Here is a 21,191-nt window from a genome sequence, read left to right as displayed (position 1 = left end):
CGTTTTGACCCCGTCAACTCTATTCTGGGGATTGACTTTCAGCTGTTTAGCATCCACCTCTATAACTCCTTGAGCCAAAAGATCTCGGACTTGTCGTTTGAAGTTGCTACAATTATCGATGGAGTGTCCTCGGGCTCCCGCATGATATTCACAGGAAACTTTCTCATTATACCAACTCGGATAAGGGGGCAACAAAGGCTTGGCCAGACGTGGAGCAATCAGCTGGGCTTGGAGTAACTTGGGATATATCTGGCTATATGAAAGTCTTTTGACCCTACTTTCTCCTTGCCGTTATTATGATCATATTGAAGACCCTGTGACTGACCACTGGAACGGTCACTTTGAAGGTTTAACGTTTGACCAACATATTGGGAGAGACATTGATTTGCATATCTCCCTTTATTGACAAGTTTTGAGCTTCCGGGGAGCTTAGGTTTTCCATTTTCAAAGCATAACAACCCTTCCGTGATGAAGTTTTGAACTTTATATCTCAGGATCGTACAATCTTCTGTAGAGTGACTAAACTCTTGAGAATGATAACCGCATGATCTTTTGACACCCCGCCAGTCTGGACGCAAATAAGTATTATACCTCGGAGGAAAAGGCTTTAGGAGCCCACTTTCAAAAAGAAAAGGTAACAAGTCTGAATATGAGATCGGAATCGAAATCAGAGACATCCCCTTCTTCTTCTTTCTATTCTTTTTGGCCTTCTTCACTGGCATTTGAACATCCTCTATGCCTCTCTTCTTTGAGTCCGGCTCCACTTTCGTATTAGAAGTTTCACCCTTAACTTCTGCTTTTCCCAGTATGATCTCCGTAGCATCTTCTGGAATCTTACTTGATTTTTGGAGTTGACTTGAATTACCACATCCCTAACAGGTTCTTGATCATTTGCTATCATCACATTGGCTGCAGCGCTAACCTTCAGATTCTCACCCGAAGTCTTCATCTTTTCTTGTGTAACAGGGTCATCTGATGATTTCTCCCCATATATCACTGTAATCATCATGCTCGTCAACTTGGACATTTGTTCCCTAGATTCAACTTGGAACTTCTTTACTTCATCATCATTTCTTGTTGGGTCTTTACGAGCCGTTCTTGAATTCTCTCGATCCTACTAACTCGCTCTAATATCTCATTCATTGCTCTCTATCTTTCCAGAAACACGTCTCGGGGTAACTTCAATTTGCTTTCAGAGCTTCTGCCACATCATCATTCACGAGTTACTCTCATATTTTCATGATTGATGCATGTAAAAATGCTTAAATTAATACATGCAATGCGAAAATGCAAAATGCAAATGCAAATGCACGAGGTGTTAATCCCAAAAGTGACCACTTAAGAACAACCGTTCACTTAGACAACAAGAATTTCGTAAGTACACCATGTAGTCAAAATACAACTGCAATTTTTCATCTCTTCATTTCCTTGAGTCGTACTCTTCATGGGATCTGGTATCGCACCTCCAAAGTTGTTGGCGTATCACCTTTGATGTCGTCGAATTGAATCTTGAAATCTCCATTCTCACCTCCAATGTGAAGTGGTCTTCATGTCGTTATGAAGGGTCTTCTCGTCCTTGGTATGACTGTATCTATCCCTTGAGTCAACATCTTGGCCTTTGCAGCTTTAAAGGAATTCTTCAATCAGCTTCAGATCTCTTCGTTCATCGGGTGTCCTTCATGGATCGTTTGAACATCTCTGGATCTCCTGGTTTTGACTACATAGTGGAGAATTTCTTGCCTCAATATGGTCAGCCTTCTTGTTAGTCAATCACTTGTGAATTAACACCCCTCGATGACATGAGGATGCAAATGCAATAAAATCACAATAAAATAGACATAGAACGAAAACGGGTTAGTACATATAAGATAAACAACAAGATAGTGGATACCGTAAACATCACATAAACCTACCCTCACATGCTGGCTACCCAATCATGCTTTAGTAGATCCTACCCGACATGATATCTACCCACATGTTTTGTCATTCATAAAAGATCCTAACCGCATGGTATCTAATTCACATGTTTTGTGCGAAAATATAAAACCTAACCGCGCGCTTTTCTAGTTCTCATACTTATTGCAAAATAAATTCGAGGAAAAGGTTAGAATGAGTTTCCCCTTCGTGTCTGCAGACAGAAATTCAACATAAGATGGGCAGAGTTTCAGTATTTCTAAAAGGGTCCTCGAATTGTCCTTTGCTGGTGCCCCCTTGGGCTTGCCAGACCCTCGATTCTCACCCATTATAGGCTTAAAACAAATCAAGTTCAATCCGAGAGGATACATTTCCCTATATCCATGCGAGAAAACTCAATGTTTTCTCGTAGACATAAAGCATGTACCCCAGAGGTTACTAGCTAAAGCCCGTGCGGAGAAAAATAATTTTTCTCACGTAAGCGTAGCTTTCACCCCTACTTAACGGGACAGAGCACAATTAGAAGGCTCTAGAAAAAGTTATAGCAACAATGGGGAAACTCATAATCCTTTGCCTCGATCAAAGAATCACAACAAAGTGAAGGTCAGAAAACTGAAACATGTAGATCACACGTTAGTACAACTATTTATTTATAATTAAAACGCAAATTAAGATGCAAACAACAATTTAAAACAAATCAGGGATCAAAAATCAAATTAAAGTGAACTTACAACTTTCGTTTGCAAAGACAATTAATTAATCGACTATAGGCCTGACTCTCTAAAAAGTCCCCAGCGGAGTCGCCAAGCTGTCGAAACGATTTTTAACAAGTGGGGGAGAGATTTTGGAAATCGCGTCATTTTTAATTATTCTTTTCAATTGAATTTTAATTAAAAACGATGCAATTTTAGAAAACCTCTCGTTTCGAAAAATTGGAAATTCCGTTACGGTAAAATAATAAGGTTCGAGGAGTCGCCACCAATCTTTGATTAGGGTGTGATTGGGCACCCAAAAACATTTTGTCATTTTAAATAAAAATTAATTTTAATTAAAACGACAAGTAGAGGTCTGCGTTATCAAAATCCAAGTTCGGGAGTCGGTTACGCGTGGGGAAGGATTAGCACCCCCACAACGCCCTAAATCGGTACCTAGTCGATTAATTAATTTCTTTGCAACGAATTTCACAAGTTCAGAGTTAGTTTGATTTATGATCCCTTAAAACAACAAAATGCAAATTTGTAACATTCAAAAACAATGAAATAAGTTATATTAAAATTACCAAGCCATTAGAAAGATAAAGAACATTCAATTATTTAAATATATTGAGACCAGATCTTTAGGTCAGTTCTAACGACCTTTTCTCAACAAATTTAAATAGCCGAACATTTCTTTTTCTTTCACTGCCAAATTTTAAAGTGAAGAATCCATTTTTGGTGACAATGACGGGATACACTTTAAAACCGTTAAGAATAACTTCCCTGTGAGTTAAGAAAAGCTATTCTGGCAGTTTTAAATTAAAAGGGTATTACCCTTAATCCGATTATGTAATAATGTCGAGTTATGCACGTGAGGATATCATACATATTATGCAATAGGATGTCATGTAAAATTAATTTATATAATGCCACATATTCGAATAAATATCAAAGTCTAAAATAAAACATGTGCATACACCTATGGCTATACATTTTACAAAGGAATTTTAAAATCTTAATACTTGAAATTACTAACCTACCATATTCATATTTACATGCACATTATCATGAAATCATATATACAAGAAAGAACAACATAATGATTGAAATTAATAAGTAGATAAATCTAAGACTAAGATCACAGATTAAACAAAAGTTAAATCATAGAACACAAATAATCACATTCCAAGTGCTAAAATCGAAATGAACTCAAACATAAACAAGGTAGAGACAAGAACACACTACAAGCATGAAATCGAAAACGAATAATATATATCCCTTGTGAAATTATCATTCGCCTTTTCAATTGCTTTCTTTCATTCCCGAATTACATTTGATTATATCGCTCATGAATACTCAACAAAATCGGGAATGGACACCCGAAAATTACTTCTTTCGAATGATAAAAAATGGGAGATGAAAGGCCCTTTACATACTGTTTTTTCGTTGAACCCGAAGCTTCCCCGTTCCAATTCTGTGTAGGATCTCCAGCGCAACTAGACGTGTATGCCCTTCTCTCCAGCTCGAGTGAGTGGCCAGATTCTTCCCAAAGCAAGGGCTGGTCGTCCCAAAGCAAGGGCTGGTCGTCCCCTCTTTGAAATGGTTGCTCCTTTCTCTTGTGAATTCTCTTAGCTCATTCTCCGAGAAATCCCCCTATTTCGTAATAGCTGATTTAATATCTGCCCCCCCCCCCACTTTTGTTGATGTGCTGTGCGATATCATCCCCCCACATGCATCCCCCTCTTGAGTGAGTGGGTAAACCACCAAAACAAGGGCTGTTGGCATTGTGCAATTCCAGCTTCTCCAACGTGGTCTCCTCTTGTTATTCATCATGGGCTTGTGAGTGGATGTTTCCTAGTGTAATTCCAGCTGGTTTGAATGAATTGTCAGCTGTCTATGTCTCCCAATGGTTTCAATAAGTCCCAACGTGAGTCGGTTTCAAGGAAAAACAACGGTTTATTGAATGGAATTCGTAATTCCCGTTATGATTTTCCAGCCTGCACAGTCTTCATCTATCTGCATATCTCGAGTACCAATATCGGATTGAAGCGATTCAAAGCGTTGGAAAGCTAAGAGATAATGAAATTGTTAAGAACTTAATCGTCCAAATATACTTGTAACACGTTCAAAATTGGCGATACATCTGAATGTCGTGATCTGTCCCCTGGACAATTTTCAGCCTGCAACTGTCTTCATTATTAGCCATATCTCGAGCTCCAAATATCGGATTGATACGGTTAAAGTGAGTTGGAAAGATAAGAGATAATAGAATAATTGTTAAGAACTTCAGAAACCGACGATGCTTGGAACATGTTCAAAATTGACAATCAATATGGATGACGTACACTGCCCACTGGACTGCTTCGAAGGTACCTCAATAGTCTTCGTATTTCTATCGCTTTGCTTTATCGATTGCTTTTTTTCAATTTATCTCTTGAATTCCAACTGAAATAAATATGATTACAATCCAATTCAGCACCTAAAGCTTCTCGATTTCATATTACCCAAATGCAAGCTTCCACGATTTATCACTTGAATCAGTTCGTCACCGAGCACAAAATCTCCAAATAAATTCTTGATCATCTTCAAGTGAATTTAAAATTGCCCGGACAAAACGGGTGTCTACAAACTTAAAGTAATATATTTATATAATTTAAATACTTATTTTTAGTTTAAGCCTAAACAAATCAATATATTGTAAGTTTTAAGTTACATCTACAAGTTAAGCAAGCAAAGCATGTTAAAAATTAAAGAGCAAAGTAAAGTTTTAAAAAGAATTTGACGTTAATTTCACCTAACATATTACCTAAAAGCTAAAACTTTTGGCCTTTTTAAGATTTTTGTGAATGCATACATCAAGTTTAAAATATTCATTAAGTTATCGACCCACATGTAAAATAAATAAATAAAAGTCACGATATTTATACTAAAGAGACTGAGTCCAGAATAAAAAGAAAAATATTATAATATTATAATTCATTTTTTATATAAATTTAGCAGGTTGTATTTGTTTAAAGACTTTTAATTATATGATAATGAACGGTCACACCTTTGACATACGCAACTCTCAACCCCAGAATTCATGAATAACAATAAATCCCTTAACCATTAAGATCTCCTGGTTCGTGCTTATAATTCAAACTTTAATTATATAAATATAGCTGTATCATGAATCTAATTGGTTATAATAAATATTATTAAAATGTTAAAAATGTCCTGTTCTAGTATTAATATATATAAGTAAATTTGAATAATAATAACTTTGAATTAGTATTAAATATAGATAACTATGCGTTTAGTCACCTAATTATTTATGGTTCTAGTTTAGTCACACGACTATTTTTTAAATCATTCTTAACGTTATGATTCAGTTTCATTTTGGTACTAATCATTAAAAAATTAATGGTAGTTATCATAAGGTATCACGTCATCAATGAAAAAATATCATATAATAGTTGTGTTGATTTTTAACAGTAGATATTAAAATGAAACCACAACGTAAAAATGTATGATTTTAAATAAAAATAATTGGGTGCCCAAAAAGAACCTTATGAATAATTAGATAACTAAATACATATTTTCCTAATAATACTTTGATTGTCTAGACCAAACGAAACAAAGTTCTATTAAATGACAAAATTTTTAAATATTAAATTAATATCCGAAAATCAAACAATTAATTCGGATTAGATCTTGTCTACCAAGCTTGCAAACATCAAAATCTTACCCGCAAGAAATAACAAAGTACCGGGAGCTATCTGATGATTTAATTCTGTTAGTATTGAGCTTCCATTATTTTATAGGAACTGAATCTTTTTGTCAACACCACTAAAGTTGCTATCACTATATTATTATAATATTCCAAAATTTGATATGATGATAAGCTGCTTTTGCTTTTACTTTCACTGTTCTAATTATTAAATAATTTATCAATTTTTAATGCTTATTTAAAAAATTATATTCATGATTGAATTTATATGTAATTACATAAGTGTAAACAAAGATAAAGATATGATTTTATATCAAATGGTGCAGATTAGAAAAGTATAAAAATTATGCATAAATTATATAATAATTTGAAATCCTTCGATTTATCCCTAGATATGTTTGATCATTCCCTATAATTTGTACATATATAATGTTGAATTGTATGTAATTGAGACCCATCGATTAACATCTTGAATTCTTATTAAGTGGTGGATGATATTTGTTGTACTTATGTGAGTAATTACATTTTTTATTTTTTCATGATAATCATCATTTTTTATTTTTTCATGATAATCATCATTTTTGTCACCATCGTTCTTGTTATTATTATGGGTAAAATATAATATAAAAATAATCCTACAATTATAAGATGTATTTTATTATCTCGACTATAGAAGAAATAATCGCGGTTATTCTAGGATAAATTATACCTTCATGCAATTATTTTGTGGTGTCTAAACGCACCTTTATCTTTTTTTTTTTATCGGTAAGAGATAGTGTTAAAACAAAATAAAATAAAAATGTAAGTTCATCTGGAATTCGCTTTGTAATAATTTTAAAATCATTTGACAAATAATATCAATAGTAGCGTCAAAATAATATTAACAACCTACATTTGAATTAGTAAAATAAGTTTTTATTTTATTTTAATAAAAAATGTTGTCCCAACCTTCCTTTGCTAAAGCATTTTTAATATTAAAGATATTAGGAGGTATCAATAATCAATCAGCTAACTTTTATTGTATAAATTTAAATGTATGGTAGAATTAAAGGCACTAATGATGAGTATCAGTGGCTTTCACTTTAGATGAGTGATGATAACATGCTCTTTACATTGATGTCATGATGAATTATGTTATTCAGGAATGTGATAAATTAATGGAAATGAGAATTCCTATTGCATATGATGTATACCATTTGTAATACCCAAAAATTTTGGTTAGTGACCAAAATATAAATTTTGAAAGTTAAGTAGCCAAAGTATAAACTTTGAAAAATTTAGGGACCTAAGTGGTAATTTTACCAAAAAATATTCTTTACTCCATAAATGGTTTATTCATTTAAGCTTAAATAAAGGCTAAATTAACATGAAATTCATTAGAAATTTCATGAAAGCTTAGCCACTTTCAGCTCCCATGGTCGTGTACTCTACTTAGAGGTAAGAGAATTTTTATTTTTCATTTTTGAGCAATTTCCTTTGGATTTTGGATCATCATGTGAAATAGAAAATTGTTCTATTTGAAAAACGCTATCATTTGATACCATTATTGTTTGCGAATTTGGTTTGTGTTCAAAGATCCCAAATTATAGGGTTTATGTTCACATTAGGGTTTATGGAAAGATGATTTTTGATGAATTTAAGTTAGGGTTTTGATTGTAGAGATTTTATAAGGGTGGATGGAGGTTGATTTCATGCTTAAATTGAATCAAAACGAACAAAATCATGAAACCCTAGTTTTTGGAACTTTGAACCATTCGACCTTGGTCTTAAAGGATGAGAAAATTTTTGGAAAAATTATTTAAGGACTGGAAATGATGTACGAAGTATTCTACAAGCCTTAGAAAAATTTGGGGACCATTCTATAATTTTTTGAAAGTATGGGGACCTAATTAGCAATTTTGGAAAGTTGTGGGTTGTTTTGTAATTGTTCAATAGTTGATGTTATATGCTCAAAATTAATGTTTGAGTGTTGAAATAGAAGTTAGGATGTGAAATTGGATTATTTTGGAAACTTGTAAAAGTTGAGGTTTAAATCACAAATATGGAAAGATTGGGAGCTTAAGTGAAATGTTATGTGAAGTTGGGATAAAAAGGAACTTGAGTGTTCAATTAGAAGTATTAAGGTCAACATTTATGTTTTGACATGGAAATTTTATCGCGTCGGAAAATTTTGTTAGGAATTTATTTTCCAAAGTATGCCTATATTAGTAAGATTCTAACATTTGGTTTGAATTTGCATATTTGGTAATGGTGTTCATATGAAATGTTATGTGAATTTGGGATAAAAAAGGAACTTGAGTGTTCAATTAGAAGTATTAAGGTCAACATTTATGTTTTGACATGGAAATTTTATCGGGTCGGAAAATTTTGTTAGGAATTTATTTTCCAAAGTATGCCTATATTAGTAAGATTCTAACCTTTTGGTTTGAATTTGCATATGTTTGGTAAGGTGTTCATATGGAGACTGAGTGCTTGAAATCAAATCAAATATTATTAAAGCTAAGGAGAAGCTTAAGGATGAAATGGGAAATTCCAAGGAATGTTGCAAGCTAAGGACACCAGGTGAGTCCAATTTAATTTGTATTTATGTTATCGAACTAAAATTGGCTTGCGATAAGCCAGTGACAGAGTTACTATGGTAAGGAGTGATTTCTAAAATTTTTGTGATTTATTATCATGCATATAAATGCATTGGTGAGCTAATAGAATTAGTGAACAAGTTGAAAGTGCAAATTGGTGAAATCTACTTAGAATTGTGTTCTGGGACAGTAAGTTTAGAAAATTTCCATAAATTTAAAAAAATTATAAGAGGATGATTTTTATACCTTTGGATTAATATACCAATCTAGTTTTGTTTAGAACAAACGAAACTGATTTCGAGGTATATACAAAAAGATATGATTTTTAACCGAGGATAGGTCAAAACGGGACAACAAATTCTGCTCAAAACAAATTATGTCGGTCAACTTTGGAAATTCACCATAAATTGTACAATTGAATTAAAATGATGCCTTATATGGATAGATTTGAGTGTATAAACGGAATAAATTTTGAGTGTGTATATTAATACAAAATAATTTTCTTTAAAGGTAGTACAAACTGCCAATATGAAATTATGATAAATTTTGGGATTTAACCAAATTAGAAGCAAATGATCAAGTTAAATCTTAGTGAGTTTTGACTTTTATATAATGTCAAAGTGAGTACATGCATACATAACATTATACATGGATGTTTTATACATCATTAGGTATGACATGCGATAAGTACCTTATTTATATTGTCATGATATTATGTCATTTATCAATATTTGACATATTTTAAATATGTCAAAAATGAATATAATGCATTGATCACTGATCGTTACATGATGTTTATCATGACATATATGATGTTTAACATGAATGATATTTTGGGTAGCACTGCCAATGTTAAATTATGATAATATACTTTTACATGGATGGGAAAAAAACTATATGACCAAGTAAGTCATTAAGGGACAAGGTATAGTTGGCATGCCATAGAGTCTAGCAGAGCTGCATATCGATTAAACACTTCGGTGCATATGGTGGGCACGACCTTATGTAAGCACTTCGGTGCATATGGTGGCCACGACCTTATTGTAAGCACTTCGGTGCATATGGTGGCCACGACCTTATATGTAAGCATACGATGCATATATTGACTCGAATACCCAGGCACTCAGGGTTTAAATTGGCTATGGTTTATTGGTTAATAAGTGATACACAAACAAATAAGCTTATGAGCTTATGGGATAAATGACAAGTATATTGGTAAGAAACTTTATATTCGGTTATATCATGTTAATTTATGGTAACATGATTGGAATGCAAGTAAAGTGATCACATTGCATTGAATATTATTCTCATTTATATATATATGTTGCATTGCTTTGAATATTTATATGATTGTCTCACTAAATGTATACTTAGCGTGTGATGATTTTCACGCGTAGGAAATTGAAGAAAATGAGTAAAGAGCTGTGTTTGACATCAATTACAAAGGAAATATTTACATGTAACAATGATGACATCCTACCGTGTTCTAAAAGTCTTAGTTGGCATGTATATCAGAATGAAATGTCTGCAATTTCTTAATATAGTTAGTATTAAATATAATTAATATTATGAAAATATTATTAAACTATTGTTAGCAAAAATTAATATGGGTTTTAATTCAAACGTGTTAGACAATCTTATTTATTTTATGAAAATAGAATAGAACTTCTATCACTGCTTGAAACTGGTTTGAATTGGTAACAACAATATTATTTATGATTTTTCTCTGAATAATAATTTTATAATAATTGTTCAAGTTATGAAATTTGAGATGTTTGAATGAAACAAAATTTTACTCAATTCAATTAAAGAAATGTTTTCAATTTATGATGTTACATCTGTAACTCGTATTGTTCGTATACGGGTTAGGGTGTTACACCATTGGATTCACCATCTTCATGTTTCTTGTTCTCTTAGATTGTGGTATTATATCATTTGGTTAGGGGTGAGTAAAATTCGACTCAACTCAAAAAATCAATATTTTTGACTTGACTCGACTCAAATTAACTTCGAGTAGTAATTTCATAAACTCGACTCGACCCGAATTGAAAAAACTTTCAAGTTCAAACCTAGTCGTAAAATACAACTCAAATAGTAACTAGAATAACTCAAATTTTTTAGTAATTAGTGGATAGATTTTCAAGTTTGAGTTGAGTCTCTCAACTCTATATCATAAATGTATATCACATGAAAAATTTGAAGAAATACACATGTATTGTATATGGTTATAAAAACCATTTAAATTGGAATCAAATAATATCATAAAATTATAAATATTTATAATTAAATTTAAACATAAAATCGGAAATTTGACTCGACTTGACTCAATTCAAATTTTATGAACTCGATTTGACTTGAAAAAATTTCAAGTCAACTTCGAGTTGTAAAATAGGACTCGTCAACTCCAATAACTCGAAATGTTTTTACTCAAATCGATCAAATGCTGACAATTTTGATGGCATTAATTTCAATTGATGAAGGGGAAAATGATGTTTTATCGATTTTAATTTTGGGTTTAGGACATAAATGTCAATGTTTAACAAAGTGAAAAAGAAACATCACTTTCTTTCCCTCGATTGAAATTAGCATCATGAAATCGATCTAATGAGCGACTTTATAAATTATAATTAACAAGTATGGATGAAAGATAACCCTGGATTATTCCACTAATAATTACATCATTTTGAATTTATTGAGCAACTTCACTGATAAAAGTGGATGCTATTTTTCTTAAAGGTTTTGAGTTCAAGCAGTTGTGTCTACAAAATGTATGTGAGTTCTTAATAATTAAGAAAGATTCTGAATAGATATTACCTTAAAATCACTTTAAATTATTAAAAATTAATAATGGCATCATTTCACCTATTCAGCATCTCTTCGTAAAACTATGCATCTTTCTATCCAAACAATGTATCTTTTGTAAATAATCATTGAGTAATTAAATTTCCAAGGTATATATATATATATAATATGTCACACCCCAATCTCAAATTTAAATTTATTAAATAAATTATTTGATTTTAAGGATAAAGTGTAAGTTTCTAAAACTTTTTGGGCTAATTTCAAAAATTTGGGAAGTCTAGGGACCTAACCCTGAATTATTCCATTTCTCTGGTGAGCTGAAAATAAAACAATGAGGATTTGATAACTGAGGGGCTTGAACCCGTGACCCTAGGGTCAAAGGGTGCCTATGCCCATGCCCTAGCCGCGCCTAGGATGCTATTAGTGTTTTATTTAATAAATATACATTTTATAATAACTTATATAAAACCTAAATCTGGAACCCTCCTCCGTCGTGAGCCAAACCCCCAAACCCAAAACCCATTTCCCCCCAAAAATTAAACCCATATCATTATACCCGACCAACCACCTCCGACCGACGGTGCATATCAATTCCACCCCAAGTGAAGCGTCGCTTAGCTCCAAACCCACTCTAGTCGGTCACTCGCAAATACCCCGCTGTCCACGTCGATGAGTGTTTTGAAAGATTTGCTAGAAAACCTAATTTCTCCCCGATTTTACTTCAATTATGGTCATTGCAGCCGACGTTATGCTTCATCGTAGCCACCACTATGTTCCCCGTGTCACTATGGTCAAGTCATCGCCACCGATTTCCTCAATCATTGACATCGATAAGCGTCAAATGTTTTGTTTGGTTTTTTTAAATTGTTTAGGTTGATTTATGGTTGTTGTTGATTATTTTAGGCGAGTCGAAGATGTAGGAGTAATCGACAACTGTTTACCGATCTGACACCGTCATGTGCACGTTGGGCTCGTATTTGCTATTGGAAACCTTCTAGAAGCGGTCCAACCAGATCGAACCGGCCCAACCTGATCTGAATCTGTTTAAACCGGTCTGAGTCAACCCGAACTGTTGACTTTGACATGTCTATTGACATGCTATTGACTGTTTACCTGCCCTTAACTTTGACTTTGATCATTTACCATTAACTTTGACCAAAGGTTAAAATGTTTGAAAAGTCATATTTTAGTTTTTCGACGTCCTGAGTCCAAATTCGAAGTCTGTTTTGCCAAATTCGAACCTGAAAGTCTCCGAATTGATCATTAAACCCGAGCGTGCATATGTAATTTAAGTATTTATTTTAGTGAATCAAATTTAATTGAATGGTCAAGGACTAATTTATATTGTATATTTCAGGTACGCGTAGATCTTCTAATCGCTCTGCTCTACCCGATTCCTCCTAATCTGTCCGTCAGCGTGGCCCGTACCCGTATATTTTGTAACCCTGTTAAATATTCAATTTAGAATATTACTCAAATTATAACCATGTTCTGTAATGATTTAGGTTCTCATATAGTTTAATAGCGTAGTGAAGCTAGTGCTCGATAGATCCAGACTGATTCTTGTGCGAGGTGTGTTCCTAGTGTGCCATATAACTGTTTTAAATCTGTTTGAAATACCATGTGCACATGATTATTTTATCTGATTTGAAATAAATGTTTGCTCTGATTTGACTATTGTAATGATTTACCTGATTTAAGTATGGCTCCTGATTTACTGTATTTTAAATCATGCTTGCTTGACACCTGTTCTCTGGTTATTGTGTGAAAGATTTTTTCTTCGGGGTACTCTGGGATTAGTATTAAGTCTATGCATGTTCAACTTTGGACAAACTGATATTATGGACCCTAAGGTACTCCTTAAGGTGACACATCTGCTATGTGCAATGGGTAAGTCCTTATGGGCCTGAGGGCACACCCCTCAATGTGCACCTATACTTCGGCTAGGATAAGACCTTATGGACCCAACGTTCCCTTAGGTTGGAACCTACGCCCTTTGGGTCTAGGATAAGTCCTTGTGGATGCAGTTAGGGGGAATTGCATATGGTGTTCGGTTGGAGAGTGATTTTGTATTTTAAGTTAAAAACACTATTGACATTTTCATAACTTGGAACTAAATCATTTTTGAAACTTATCTGTATGTTTTATTTCTGCACTGTTGGAACACACTAAGCTCCCTAGCTCACTCTCCCAAACTTTTCTCTTTCATATACTTTTGATAGCATCCCTAAACCTAACACTTGGAGGATCAACATATTTGTAAAATACCTTTTATTGTAATGTATTTATCTTCCGAGTTGCATTTACTTTGGGTGACATGTGCCTATATTTTGGAATTATTGTGTTACGACGTATACTACTTTTGATACTGATGATAGATTGGTTTTGAACTATTTTAGAATATTTTATTTTACTTAGTCCTTATGACGACTTTTAAATTATTGGAATTAAATTTTATATATCAACTATTTTTAAAGGATGTTTATTTGAAATATGATTTTATGTTATTGAAAAATGTTTGTAAAACTTTATAGTAATCCGTTAGATCTAGTCATAACGCATCGACTGGTCTGAGGGGTTACATTTTGATATCAGAGCTTTTGGTTTTAAACCTCGAACTGTGAATGAGTCCAACTAAAAATAAGATTTTAAATGTTTTACAAAATAAGTTACGAAGGCCATGTCACCAAGCTTTATAAATTTAGCTGTGTGCGGGACTCCAAGTGCCAATATAATCCAGCTTTTTACCCTTCTGTAGTGAACTCGAGGTTACCAAGATGATGCTAGACTGGTCGTCGACCTGGATGTGGGTGAGGTCAATCGACTAGATTTAAGGACCCCATAGATGATACGGTATAGATCCCCACCTCTGGTAGATAATTCTATCTTTACGACCTCGATAGATCTGCCCACCTTTGGTATAGGTTTGACTACTACTGTTAAATGAGTACCGTTTCTGAGTCAGTGTCTGTGAGGGTAGTACTAGAGAGTATATCGGTAGATAATTTCTCTAGTTGATTCAGGAGTCGTTTCGAGCTGCTAGCGTTACATCACAAGTTCCTATCTCTCAGACTTGGTCACTAATGTAGTTAAAACCTTTGGAGGCCTACTGATGGAGCTACGACTGAGGTCGAGGACTAGCTTTGTGATACCAAGCAACGCATGGATCAATTAAGATTAGACTCGCAACGGTGTTATTTTGGATCCGTGTCTATATTGGACGGGAATGCTCACAATTGGTGGGAGTCTATGGTCAGTAGTGTTCCGGCCGATTACTTGTCCTGGATTTCTTCAGAGAGCGATTTAGGAGTCTTTTTCTGGGAGCATTATCTCGCACAGAGGTGAAAATAGTTCCAGGATCTGGTTCAGGAGTTATGATAGTGTCTGATTATGGATAGAGTCTGAAATTGATGTAGTATGGTTCTAGTTTGGTACTACCGAGAGGGATAGGGGCAAAATGTTTGCTCAGGGACTCAAATACGAGCTGTGACATCATATGGTTACTCATCAGGATAAGGTATTGACGTTGTAGTAAGGAGAAGAAAATATGCTGAATAAGTAGAGGCTTCTGCTCTTGATAGAGATATGGAAGATCGAGAACAATCTAGGAGACCTTTTGGTCATATGCGTCTCTATGCACGCCCTGTAAAGGACTCTTTCTGATGCCCATCAGAAGAACCATACTGGTTTGAGGTTTGTGTCACCTCCACCTTCATCTGTTAGTCGAGGCGATTCTTCAGGTTTTCTTTGATACCGAGTTCGAGTACTGTGGGAATCGACACGGGGGAGAGTGTCGTAAGAAGATGGGTACCTATTATCATTGTGGCTATAGCGAGCACTTTATGAGGAATTATTCGAATCCAGCTTCTATCGATCAGACCTCCGCTCAGAATCATGCACGATCACAGGCTTTGTTCAGACTCCCACTAGGAGTCATAATCAGGGTAGGACTTTCATATCTAGAAATGAACCAGTGATTTCTAGGTATATTTATTGCTATTTCTGTTTCTTTTCATGCATGTCTTATAATGGCTTTCTATAATCGAGTTTCTTATCTTAAGATCCTTGGATCATGATTTAAGGCATCGAGACCCTTGTTTCTTGCTTGAGTCTAGTAAGATTCTACGTTATCATTTATAGAACATGATCATTGTCCTTGAATGACCTTTGAGACTAGTTTTTATTTGGGGACGAAATTCTTTTAAGGGGAGGAGAGTTCACCCTCGATCTCAATTTTAAATTTATTAAATAATTATTTGATTTTAACTATAGTGCAAGTTTCTTAAACTTTTTGGGCTAGTTTCAAAGTCTAGGAAGTTTAGGATATAAACTGAATCCTATTTTTGTGGTTAGTTGAAAAATAAAAAATAGGGATTTGATGAGGGGGCTTGAACCCATGACCCTAGGGTCATAGGTGCCCATGCCCTAGCCACTGGGCTAGACTGCTAGTTGTTTTATTATAATATATATATATATATAGATTATATAATAACTTATTTGGGATAAAACCTAAATATAGAAACCCTATGTCGTGAGCCAAACCCAAAACCAATTTTTTTACCAAAAAATAACCCCCGTCACCTTACGTTCCATCTCGACCAACCACCTTCGGCCACAGTGTATGTTATCACCACCCAAGTGAAACGACGCTTAGCTCTGAGCCCACCCCAGTCGGTCACTCGCCGAAATACTTCACCGTCTATCGTCTCTGAGTGTTTGAAAGATTTTTCAGAGAACTCAATTTCTCCTTTGGTTGCTTCGATTGTCGTTTCCAGCAGCCTTTTTGCCTCACCGCACCGCCCCTGTGTTCCCCTTATCACTCTCCGGTCAAGACCCAACGGTGGGTCAAGTCATCACTACCAATTTCCTTCGTCGCTGGTGTGGGTAAGCTTCAAATGTTTTGTTCGGTTGATTTAAATCGTTAGGTTGATTTAATGGTCGTTGTAGATTGTTTGGGTGGGTCGAAGCTGTAAGAGTAATCGACAATCGTCCCTTAATCTGTTTCCACCCACGTACGCGCGTACGCATGGGGCTCATCTTTGCTCCTGTAAACCTTTTAGAACGATATAACCAGACTGAACTGACCCAACCCAGCCTAAACCGGGTATGTTTGAACCGAATCGAGTTAACCTGAACTGTTGACTTTGACCTGACCATTGACCTACCGTTGAACGTTGACCTGCCCATGACTTCGACTTTGACCGTGATCATTGACTTTGACCAAAAAAGTTAACATTTTTGAAAAATCATATTTTATGTTTTTTTTTAACGACCTGAATCCGAATCAGAAGTCTTTTACCAAATTCGAACCCAAAGTCTTGAATTTATCGTTAAACTCAAGCGTGTATTGTAATTTAAGTATTTATTTCAGTGCATTAAATTTATTAAGGGTCAATGACTAATTTATGTTATCGTATATTTAAGGTACTCGTGGATCTTCTGACCGCTCGTCTTCTCAAACTGATTCCTCCAGATCTATCCATCAGTGCGAGCCTGTGATTACCCATATAGTTATGTAACGTTGTTAAATATTCGTTTTAATAATAATCAGATTATAACCCTGTTCTATAATGACTCATGTTCTCGTACAGTCGAAGAGCATAGTGAACCTGGTATCTATGTTAAATATCTTTTTGAAATACCATGTGCACATGATTATTTTCTCTAATTTGAAATGAATTGTTTGATCTGATTTGACTAACGTAATGATTTAACTGATTTAAGTATGATTCATGATTTTATATTTTTATATCATGCTTGCTTGACACATGTTCTCTAGTTACTGTCTGAAAGATGTTTTTCTTCGAGGTACTCTGGGATCTAGTATGAAGTCTTTGCAGGTTCAACTTCGGTCAAACTAGTAATTCCGTATATAGGTTCAGACCAATCGAGCTGCTAATTCCTTATGGACCTAAGGCGACCCTTGGGTAGGCTCCTAGGTCTAATGGGAATAGTGGTAAGACCTTATGGACCCTAAGGTACTCCCTTAGAGTGACACATATGCTATGTTCATTGTGTAAGTCCTTATGGGCCTGAGGGCACACCCCTCAGGTGGGCACCTATGCTTCGACTAGGATAAGACCTTATGGACCCAAGATGCTCCCTTAGGTAGGCACCTACGCCCTTTGGGCCTAGGGTAAGTCCTTATGGATGCAGTTCTGGGGAACTGCATATGGTGTTCAGTTGGAGAGCAATTATGTATTTTAAGTTAAAAGCACTATTGACGTTTTCATAACTTGGAGCTAAATTGTTTTGGAAACTTATATGTATGTTTTATTTCTGCACCGTTGGAATACATTGAGCTCCCTAGCTCACTCCCCCAAACTTTTCTCTTTCAGATGCTTTTGATAGGCATCCTGAACCTAGCACTTGGAGGATCAACACATTCTGCAATACCTTTTGTTGTAATGTATTTATCTTCCGAGTTGCATTTACTTTGGGTGACATGTACCTATATTTTTTAAGTATTTATTTTTATTATTTATATTGCTTTTCCTATTGATGATAGATTGATTTCGAAACTGATTTCAGATATTTATTTTACTTAGTCCTTGATGACTTTTAAATTACTGGAATGGAACTTTAATATTATCAACTATATTTTTAAAGGATGTTTATTTGAAATGATTTTAAGTTTATTGAAAAAAATGTTTTGGAAAACTTATAGTATTCCGTTAGACTGTCGTAATGCATCGGCCGACCTAGGGAATTACAATAAACAACAATACAAAAAAAATATTTGATACTATAATTCAAGCATGCATCTATTGACTACTATACACATACATAATATGTATAATATAAGCATAGTATATATGGTACGCATGCTTAACTTTTATTAATTTGATCAAAGTACCAAACTACTAGCTAGCACATGTACATATAATATGTATTCTTTTTAAACTTTTTACGTACAAGGAATACGTGATTCCCGCATCTCAATATCCAATAAACTGTAAGGAAATTAACATGAATGTGATACACGAGTGGCTCCATTATACTTTAGCCAATCAACATATCCTCAACTTTATTTCCTCTCTTTTTTATCCTTACTTTCCCATTATTTATTACATATAAAATAAGACAAAACATGAATATATATGAATAATAATTATTGGCAGAGTTTAGTTCGGTTAGTGTTATTGTCGAAACATTATATAAGAAGATTTAAGATTAAATTTCTTGAATATTCAATACCTTTCAATTCATGAATGATAAAGAAGTGTGACTAGTACATATGTTATATAAAAAATATAAGGTATAAAATTAACCTCAACGTTTATCAAAATCATCATTTTGGTTCTTATTATTTTTTTAGCATTTTAGCCAATACGTTTCATTTTAAGATAAAAAGGTCCTTAACGTTTGACTAAATAGTCACTTTGACCCTTATTCTTTTTTCTGGAGCATTTTGGCCTATGATGTTTCAATATAGGGTAGAAATATCCCTATTGTTTTTAGCGTTAACCGCTTGTTTACTAATGGTTTCCATCCACATAAAGACCTTTTTTGTTCCAAAATGAATAATTGTTGCTAAAATTTTCAAACTAAAAAGAATAAGGACCAAAATAGATATATTGATAAATGTTGTGGTTAGTTTTGGTATTATACCAAAATAATAAATGGTAACCTTTAAAATTTATATAAACATCTTAGATATGAGAGTAAACGTAAAATAAAATAGGTAAATTACAGCATCAAAAACTTTTGCCAACTGCTACCAAAATGTAATTCAATAATAATTGGTGTATAAATCCATATAACTACACTTTTCAACTTAGTGGAGTATAAATCATAAAGCCATTAAAATGGTTGTCATCAATTCAGGCTTTAACAGATAACCTAATTGCCCATTGTAAATTTTGGTTAAAAGAACAAAATCAAATGGACAAGCAGGTTCATGCTCATAAATCCCAAAATTTTCCATATGCTTAACATGTCTATTTCAAATCCCATTCCTTCAAGAAGGTGTTCGATATTACACTATAAAGTATCGATTTTAAATTCAGCGATCTCATTAATCAAAAGTAGTGTTATTTTTCTTAAGGTTTTTAATTTAAATAGTTATTTCTATATAGCGCGTACATTGTTAATAGTTAAAAAGATTCTGAACAATTAATATTTTATAATCACCCAACTATTACAAAAACGTTAATTTTCACATAGTTTTCCCATTTATTTGTTATATCAACAGCAAAAAAACCCCAAACATGGAAATTATTAACAGAAGTCAGCATTCCCTTATTTTGCAGCTTCAAATCCTTGTAAAACCTTATAATGAAATCGTCAGCTGCCTTATCAACGTTGTCATTGCCTTCATCGGCATCGCTTAAAGGGAAAGGAGAGTCCGTTACCCTAAGCTGTCTCACCAATGGAGTTTGTCCGAAATCAGGCAACATAGGGGAAGCGGCAACAACGGCTCCGATGACGTTGTTGTTGTCGTCGTTTTCGTCGTTAAGCATCTCGAGAACAACCTTGAAAGCGTTCGCGGCGGCGATGTCATCGTCGTAAGTACGGGGCGCGTGTGTGCAAGCGAAGAAGTAGTGGTAGTAGTTGTTAATGCCGGTTTTCTTCTTGTTGGGGAGGTTGAAAGGGAAGATGTAGTTCGGGGTGTTGCTGCAGCTGAACTCGTACTCGCGGACCGCCCTAGAGGGTTTGAAGGATAAGGAGGAGACTTGGTGGTGGTGGTGGTGGTAGAACATGAGGATATTGGCAGTAGCTTTGGAGCTGGCGATTTTGCCACGTTTGAGCAGCTTGTGGAGATGGACCAAGAACTTTGGCTTGGATAAGATGCCTTTTTTCATCATGAAGATAACAGCTCTTAGTATGTTCCGTACTCTTTTTGCTATCACTGGTAGATTTTCTTCTATTTTTTAAAAGACAGAAGGGAAAATAGGGAAATTATTGTTCGAGTCAGGCTGAGAGGAGTGCTATTTAAAGGGGAGAGAGGGCCGGGGCACAGTCACACAAATCAATTTTAATTTAACAAGGAAATTAATTAAACATGGATTTCTCCAAAGTAGGAGGGCTAACCGATAAAATTTTCTTAATGATTAAAAGAAATATTATTTTTCAGAGATTTTGGGTCAAGTAACTACGTTTGTGGGTATGTGTGTTATTGATAGTTAAGAAATATTATAAACAGACACTATCTTATAATCACCCAAAATTATTAAAGAAAGAATTGCTATTTAAATTTATGTAAATTTAATTTTTAATATATTTTTAATGATTTTTTCTATTATTATAGATAGTGGGTTCAAGATTAAAAATTAATTCGATCTAATTCATATATACAATTATTATTATAACAATAATTATTTAATTTATTAATTGATTAACATATATCGATATTCTAGAATCTTATATAATGGATGATTTTATCATTCAAATTGATTTATTCATAATATTAATATTCTAATTGAGGATTTATTAGTTTTAGTTAATCTCTAGTTGTTTCTGCGTTATAAAAGAAACATTCAAATTGAGGAT

The 21,191-nt window shown here is 34.0% G+C and overlaps 1 protein-coding gene across 1 annotated transcript; it reads right to left on the bottom strand.

Annotated features, from left to right (window-relative positions):
- Window positions 1-19,828: 19,828 nt before the first annotated feature.
- Window positions 19,829-20,503, bottom strand: LOC120193212. The gene has a single exon (XM_039195771.1). The coding sequence runs from the start codon at window positions 20,501-20,503 to the stop codon at window positions 19,829-19,831; it is 675 nt and encodes a 224-aa protein (XP_039051702.1).
- Window positions 20,504-21,191: the final 688 nt, after the last annotated feature.

This window comes from Hibiscus syriacus, unplaced genomic scaffold, assembly GCF_006381635.1.
Source record: "Hibiscus syriacus cultivar Baekdansim isolate YM2019G1 unplaced genomic scaffold, ASM638163v2 tig00116989_pilon, whole genome shotgun sequence".
Lineage (NCBI taxonomy): Eukaryota > Viridiplantae > Streptophyta > Magnoliopsida > Malvales > Malvaceae > Hibiscus > Hibiscus syriacus.
The sequence above is the reverse complement of the archived record's forward strand: the minus strand, read 5'-3'. Positions and strand labels throughout refer to the sequence as shown.

Excerpts from the sequence above, each read along its gene's own strand:
- LOC120193212 (XM_039195771.1), bottom strand. The coding sequence starts at position 20,503 with ATGAAAAAAGGCATCTTATCCAAGCCAAAGTTCTTGGTCCATCTCCAC.